Source organism: Canis lupus, chromosome 36 (assembly GCF_003254725.2).
Source record: "Canis lupus dingo isolate Sandy chromosome 36, ASM325472v2, whole genome shotgun sequence".
NCBI classification, from domain to species: domain Eukaryota; kingdom Metazoa; phylum Chordata; class Mammalia; order Carnivora; family Canidae; genus Canis; species Canis lupus.
Window position 1 is genome coordinate 4,723,264 of NC_064278.1, and position 7,846 is coordinate 4,731,109.

At 44.4% G+C, this 7,846-nt stretch overlaps 1 protein-coding gene across 11 annotated transcripts in view; it reads left to right on the forward strand.

Annotated features, from left to right (window-relative positions):
* PKP4 (plakophilin 4) overlaps window positions 1–7,492 on the forward strand; it is a 232,853-nt gene extending 225,361 nt beyond the window's left edge. For 8 of the 11 annotated variants that reach the window (XM_049106375.1, XM_049106379.1, XM_049106380.1 and 5 more), the window contains 5 exons: window positions 95–179; window positions 301–418; window positions 2,922–3,050; window positions 4,698–4,771; window positions 6,484–7,492. In XM_049106375.1, the coding sequence (XP_048962332.1) occupies window positions 95–179; window positions 301–418; window positions 2,922–3,050; window positions 4,698–4,771; window positions 6,484–6,732 (655 nt within the window). In that variant the 3' untranslated portion in view covers window positions 6,733–7,492. Of the gene's footprint in view, window positions 1–94; window positions 180–300; window positions 419–2,844; window positions 2,883–2,921; window positions 3,051–4,697; window positions 4,772–6,483 lie in introns of those variants that run through there. The other 3 variants (XM_049106382.1, XM_049106383.1, XM_049106384.1) reach the window with 2 other exon arrangements.
* The last annotated feature ends 354 nt before the right edge of the window (window positions 7,493–7,846 follow it).

Here is a 7,846-nt window from a genome sequence, read left to right on the forward strand (position 1 = left end):
GGCATCTTGGCCACTGGTTTGCAGCCTGAACCTCTGCAAGTGGAGCCTGTGGCTGTGCTGCCCACGTTCATTAACATCTTTGCTCTCTCCCCAGATCATCTCTGAAAGTGGTGAAGGCAGCAGCCCAGGTCTTGAACACCTTATGGCAATATCGGGACCTCCGGAGCATTTATAAAAAGGTAACTTCCAAGAACAGCTCCGGCATAATTAGCGTTCATCAGAGCACACATTCATAATCATTTATTGTAATGAAATGTCATTATTCATTCTGAGAGGTTTCTTTTTCTCTTAACTCCACAGGATGGGTGGAATCAGAACCATTTTATTACACCTGTGTCGACGTTAGAGCGAGACCGATTCAAATCACATCCTTCATTGTCTACCACCAACCAACAGATGTCACCCATCATTCAGTCAGGTCAGTGGGCAAACTCCACTCCTTCGCTAGAACATTTGTGTGACAGGCTTTCTTTTCCAGCCAGAGAAGACTGAACAGAGACAATTAAGCCTGTCACCTCCAAACACTCAGGAGGTGTAGTCGATCTTCATGCCAAGAGCCTCCTCAGATGCCATTATAAACCACAGGCCCGCTCTCCTCCTTTCATTTTAAAAGTTTATGCAAGTTTACACATAAATGTATCCTGGGGCCCTCCATCCCACCTCCCCCAAGGTCCTGCCCCCTCGGTGTGAGAAGGGGCGTGGGCCGCTGTTGGACAGGCTGGCCAGGTGGATGCAGGAGTGGAGGAGCACACTGAGAACCACAAGCCGTGCTTGAAATGAGCTGCCCTGCCTGCCTGCTGGCCAGAAGTTTGGAATCTCCTCCAAAGTGATTTTTTAGTTTTCTTGGTGAGAACTCTTAGAAACAGGGTCCTTTAGACGTGATCTTTATACCTGCATTCTGGGGGGGCTACAATCTCCCGCACCTTCCTCCTTCCCAGTTAAACCTCCATGCCCTGGCTGTATTCCAGACACTGACCCCCCCCCCCGCCCCCCATTCACGACTGGTGGGAACAGGCCCTACAGGTGGGTTTCAGGAATTCCCTTTGATCTGTAAAGTGGGAATCTTGGCAACCACAGTACCTACTTATTAGTGTCTAATTTGGTAGAAAGAATGTTCTGAGACTCAAACTGTCTTTTACATGTAAGAGCAGAATATTACTACCAAGCCAAGTTAGTCCGATAAATTTAATTATTAGCTAAATGACATAGGAAAAGTAATAAATATCTTTTTATTTGGCTTTAAATCTCCCATTCTGACATATAAATATTATATGTTGTATTCAACTGTGCTACTGCTGGCAGTCTTATTTCTCTTGTGGACAAACGTGGCCAAAAAGACAAATATAGGACTGGCGGTTCTTGCCACATAATTGGATGTCTCCACTTGTACTAGGATTTTTTTTTAAATTATCTGTGCCTACTGTGTATGGTGTATATTTTTATCTTAGTTTTTAAATTATGAGTTGTTTTCTTCAAAGAGACTTATGCTCGGTTTTTGACATCCTTGCTGAGCTCCCAGGTGTAGCCTGAGGCTGTCTTCTTTTATAAAAATGCTCAGAATCCTTTAGGGACTCAGAAGTAGGGGTGTCAGGGGAAACAAGAGATTTGGCTGCTTAACAAAAGGTACAGGCAAAAGAATAATTTCAGACAGATGAGGCCATAGTTACTAAGCAGTGAACTTATTTTGAGGACCTCTTACATATACACACTGGACAGTGTTGATGAGCTCATCCAAGTGCCTGGGTACCTTTTTGGATTCTGTTTCAGAGGTAAGATGTAATCCATACTTGTTGCTCCAGTTATTCTAAGGGCTAATCCTCTGTCTCTCCGCACTAATGTAGCATTAGCTTACTGGTACTTCTGATGCCTTGCTAATGTACTTGTGGGAGGTAGGTGGGCACATTCTTTGTCCTCCTACCTTCTAGAAAATAAACAAGAGTAGTAGCACACAGACACTGCCCATGCATGCTCACCTTTGTTTAACACACAGCAACCCTACGTCAGTGAAATGACCTTTCAGGGAAAATATTTCTGTGTCCGTCTGCCTCTGAAAGCATCAAGGCATGCAGAACCACTGGTGGCAAGGCTTGGGGGCTGTTGCTTTCAAATGGATCGAGTGAATAAGTGACCACTTTCACTTACAATTAACCTTAGTGCAAGCAAGATGACTTTTTAATGAGAAAAAAAAAGGATGTGTGGTGCCTTCCTTCTGTGCAGAAATGCTCAAAAGACTTATGGCTAGATCAGTTATTATTAAATGTTTGGCTCCAGCTGGGACAAAAAATTTTCTGGGGTTTTGTGAGGCTCAGTTTATTCACACTGTGAACTTCTTGAGGAGCCAGGCTTACTGACAGCTGATCACCATAAAAAGAATTATAAATTTTATGGGCTGGGCACTCTTATTCAAACGCATTTAGAGATGCAAATATTTTTGAAATAATTAAAAATCAAAATAAGCCATAAAACACCTACTTACTAAAGAGCTGTACATAAAGGATAATAGATGGGTGTCTTACAAGCAACTGAACTGAGATCATAAAATAGCAAGTGTAACTCTTACGTGGCTAATCAGTCACTTTCACTCCGTTGTAAGAGGTGGTGGGAGTCCCTGAGGCCACTAGTGAGAAAGCCCCGTGGTTCCTGTGCTGCGCCCCTAAGCCGGCAGCCTGCACCCCCGCTGGGGGAGGCTCTGGCGGGGCCACGCTGGCCCTGCCTCTCGCAGCAGCAGGCCTGAGGGTCGCCCCCCCTCCTCAGCACCGGCTGCCCGTCGGCTCACAGTAGCTAAGAGCTGATTTTTAGCACCAGCTGCGTGGCACTTCTAATTGCTGACCTTTATTTTTCCAGAGAGGATTTTGCAGAGCCACTGACAGTGCTTTCTCTTCTCCTCCTTTCTCTCCCTCCTGCTCCGCCTCTCCCCCCAGTCGGCAGCACCTCCTCCTCACCAGCACTGTTAGGAATCAGAGACCCTCGCTCTGAATACGATAGGACCCAGCCACCTATGCAGTATTACAATAGCCAAGGGGATGCCACACATAAAGGCCTGTACCCTGGTAAGACGCCACCTGGGTGTGTGATAGAGTATCTCGAAAAACCACGTGCTTCCAGGCCCCCTGCCAGCAGCCTGGGAAGTAGCCCGTGCCTGTATTGAGACGGTCCCCCAGCAGCCCACCATGTTCCAGTCTCTCCATTTCCTGCCCCCGGGGCTGCTGCCTTTTCCGCTTGTTATAAGGAAAACAAGCCAAGGGAGTGGCCTAGTGACCACAAATAAAGAGGGCACAGTATCCAAGAGAGGTGGTTCTGGCTTCCCCCAGGCAGTGCCTTGGCTCTGCTCGCGCCCGTCCACGCCGTGTCTCCCCGTGTTCCCGTGTGTCAGAGCTCTGAGCCTGTGACGCTTGCAAGGCCACACCTCCTAGACTGACTCATCTCTTAAATTCAAACCTGGGAATGGAGATCAATTTCATTTACATTTTCATGGAAAAGAGTTTGAATGAATAACGAAATGTATAATGTGATTCTTCCCAGGGTGATTATATTTTAAGAAAACAGAAATAATGTTGCATACTATTAATATAAATTTTGATGTCATCCAGAAAGCTGGGCATGTAATTTAAAGGATGCCAGCGCAGAGTTACCAAGATTTCATATTATCCCCATTCTCAACTCTCTTGCAAATTATAACTACTCTAGAGGTTTCAAATAAGGCAGTGTGACTGAGCTATCACAAAAGAGTACTCCTTCCTCAAAAAAACCTGTTTATTAAAAAGAAATAAATAAAACCCGATGGCAACTTAACAACTGCTGGGGGAGCCGTCTCAGTTGTGCTGTTGTCTTTGAAATTGTGATTTCACGGGACTGTTTACTAATCGACTATTGTTACTATGGCAATTAATAGCTCAGAAAATTGCAGATGCTACATTTCAAACACCAAGCTCTTTGCAAAGGAAATGCACAAACTGAAGCGCATTGTTGCTTCAGATTTGCAGCAGCCTGCTTCATTTTAAAGACTGCCTCTTTAGCATGCATGCCCTTCTGTATCTTCTTCGCTTGCTTCAATAAACTAATTTGCCTCAAGTATGTTTCATTTTCCTCATTAAAAAAAAAAAATCTTTGCTAGCCCTAACAATAGAAGGGTAGCCAATGACATCACTGGGAGTCTGCCGTGAACTCTTGAAGACAACCCTCTGATTATCAGACTCTTTTTGTTTCAAAATGTACTTAAAAATGGCAGAGGCAAGACTGTGCCTCACGTGGCCAGCCGCCTAGAGCGTGCCTGTGCCTGTCCTCCCGCCCGGGCCTCAGTCCCAGCTGCTCTGCAGGCCTGGAGCTTGTTCTGATCGGTTTCCCGTCCCCGTCTGACCCGGGGCTCGGGGAGCAAGGCTGCCGGTCAGAGCCAGCTCAGAGCCGGCCGGGACATCTCCGCTGCCAGCGGCTCCCCCACGGTGAGCAGAGGTCGAGAAGGAAGCCTCTGGGCTGGTGTCGCGTTCTGGGGAGACCCACGACTTCCTGGGGCCGTGTGCACGATCCCCTGGTGGCCCGGGCGACCGCCGCTACGCGAGAGCCAGGGAAGCCCGGCCCCTGTCCCCTGTCCCCGGCCCCTGCCCTGTTCCCCCCCACCCCCGCTAGGGCAAGAAGCCCGCGCAGCCGGAATGCCGGAATGCCGAGCGCTAGTTTTAATTTCACAAAATATTTTCTTACAGGCTCCAGCAAACCTTCACCAATTTACATCAGTTCCTATTCCTCACCAGCAAGAGAACAAAATAGACGGCTACAGGTGAATTTGCAATATCATTTTTACAGAAGGTCATTTAGCAGGGATGGAGCCAGGAAGGGGCCTGGCCGCTGGAGCCAGCAGGGCCGGCCAGCGCAGCGGGGCGGAGGAGCTTCCCCTGGGCATCGAGCTCCCCAGAAGCTCGTCTGTGGCTTGAGCAAATCACTTCCGCAGTAGCCTCATGTGCTTGAATATTCAAACTGGTGCTACTGAGACCACCAAGCCACTGATGGGAACAGCTGAGAAGTCTTTACTCCTGTTCGCCCACCAGTCTCCTTGTCCCACTCCTTTCCGTTAACCTCTAAAATCTCTTCCATCCTCTGAGTGGGGAAAGGTTGGTAAGCACGCTTCATTCTCTCAGCTCATTGTTCTCTTTTGTACACCTCATCCTCATCTTCGTGACTCCTCCACATCCAAACATCCATGGTTTGAAAACACTTGGTTGGTGGCAAGTCTCCACTAGTCTCCGAAGTCAAAGTGGACTCAGCTGTACTGGGTGGACCCCATTCTCCATCAGAGTAGGGACTAATGGTTGTAGCAGCCAATCTCTGCTTTCACGGGGGCCTTAAGTTTATTTCGGTCCTTCCGGATGCCATGCCCACAGGGGTCATGTGATCTCTTCCAATAATACCTGAGCAACTGGGGTTTTCCAAACAAGCCCGTATCCTAAACTTGCAATAAGGATACTCTAAGACTTTCCTCCATTTCATCATTTTTTCTCTGTAGATGAAGAAAAAAGAGCTTCCCAAATTACTTAAAATTTATGCTGTAGTTTTTAAGTCAGGGGGAAGAAAACCTTAAAATCATAACTCTAACTTAAAAAGAGAATTTTGTTCTGAAATGCTAATAACGTTAGAACGAATTTAGTTCCAGAACATGATGGTGATATGTATGTGATAAATTTATTACATCTTACATCTTACTAAGTGGGGGGATTTGGGCATGAGCAAAAGGGAAAAAAAAATATAAGAGCCATGACAGTTTTTCTCCAAACGTATTTGAAGAAATTAACATGAGGTCAGAGATGAGATAACAAAAGAAAATGGAGGCAGTGTCCCCTGAGGTGGATGCCCACATGGGTGTCACCTTGCTTCTTTACAAACCTATTAGTCCTGGCTTGGGAAGTCTTTCCTTCAAAACTATTTGCTCACGTGTCTCTTCCAATTTTATTATTCTGCTGCCCGGAGATTGTTTATCACTCCTTTAATAGTACCTCACATTTCTTTTTAAACTGAGGGATGGACTCCATCTTCACCTCTGAGGTAAATGCTTTAAAGGATGGCTCTGTCTACACATAGCTATCTGAAGCATGAAAATCCAACCTCCAACCAAACTCATGATGTGCTAATGGTTCCCTGGTGTCAAAGCAAAAATCAAGGCCCAGGGAACAGGCCCCTCCACAGCAGAGCACAGAAGTGGACCTCTAGTGGGGAATATGGCAGCAGGGGCAATCTTGGGTGCTCTGGAGACACCAACTTCTAGACACCTTAGAACAGGACTTGAGTGAGCTTTGCCAGCCCACTTGTAAACACAGTTTAAAATCCTTACAATCTACTAGTAAACATACATCATGTACCAGAAAGAACTTTGAACCATATGTTCAGAAATATTAAATACTACTTTAAAATATGAAGCAGGAAACCCACATTAATTTCCCTTAAACACATATTTCCAAAAATTGCCTTGATTTATTTGCTTTTTCATTTCATCAACAGCATCAACAGCTGTATTATAGTCAAGATGACTCCAACAGAAAGAACTTTGACGCATACAGATTGTATTTGCAGTCTCCTCATAGCTATGAAGATCCTTATTTTGATGACCGAGTTCACTTTCCAGCTTCTACTGATTATTCAACACAGTATGGACTGAAATCGACCACAAATTATGTAGACTTTTATTCCACGAAACGACCTTCTTATAGAGCAGAACAGTACCCAGGGTCCCCGGACTCATGGGTGTAGCGTCAAGATGCTCGGTTGAAGAACTCTTCTTTCTAACCTTGTTTGGATTGAGATGAAAAAAATCCGTCTTGCTGATTTGCTGATGAAATGTGAAAGTGAAATGGAAGGACCGAGTGAAGAGCATATTTTTTTTTCTTTTTTGAGGAATTATCAGGGAAGTAAGGAAACCTTTGGGAGAGAGGACTTTCTAAGCTCTATTTAGGTGTTAGATCTAATTACTTGTAGATTCTATAGTCTGGTGAAGGTGTGGGCGATGTGATGAGAGGTTTGAGAAATGGGTGAAATGAGATGGGGGATGTGTAGGTCAAATCAAATTAAAGATGATTTTTTTAATGTGAATAAAGTTATGTTCCGATAGTTTGTACAGAAAAAAAATAATAAAATGGATGCCCTTCATGTTTTATTGCTATTACTAAATGTCAAGATTGTATGCTATTATGTCTTGTAAATTTCTTTTGTTGGTGTAAATATGGAAATGCCACATTGGTTAAGTGCCATCATTTGTAATGCAGTGTGTCATTTGAAAAGAGATTTGAAGAAGCTGACAGCTAAAAAACAAATGGGAAACCCAAGGAATTCTTAGCAATTAAAAACAAACTATAACATCCTTTGTTTTCAAAATGAATAGTGTACCTTTGAAGCACAAAGTCCAGTCTGGTATAGAAGCGCCATGCCCATTCCCTGCCTCTTTCATAGGACACTTCACTGCCATTTTCTATGCACATGAAAGAAAAATAAATGTGGAAATTTCATCCTTGGAGATTTGTTCCCTGTTCTTTTTTTATTTTCTGTGTGTAATACGGGAAAAGCACATTCTATAAATGTGAATATAACTACATGTTGGAGACAGCTTAAATATACCCAAGTTTTATGGACTTTTCTAGTTTTATACACTTTATGAGATGAACTGTACCAAAGAATGAAACTATGAAATTTCCTCCTCGTTATCTACCTTAGTATTTTTATTTGGGGGGGATCTGTTTTGAATCTAATGTACATTGTCTTTTTTTTTTTTTTTTTTTTTTGGGTCTTCAGACTGCCGTATGTATCAACACTGCCTTTCGCCTGAATGCAATTACATCTGGCAAGACCAGCCCTAACTGAATTGACAAAG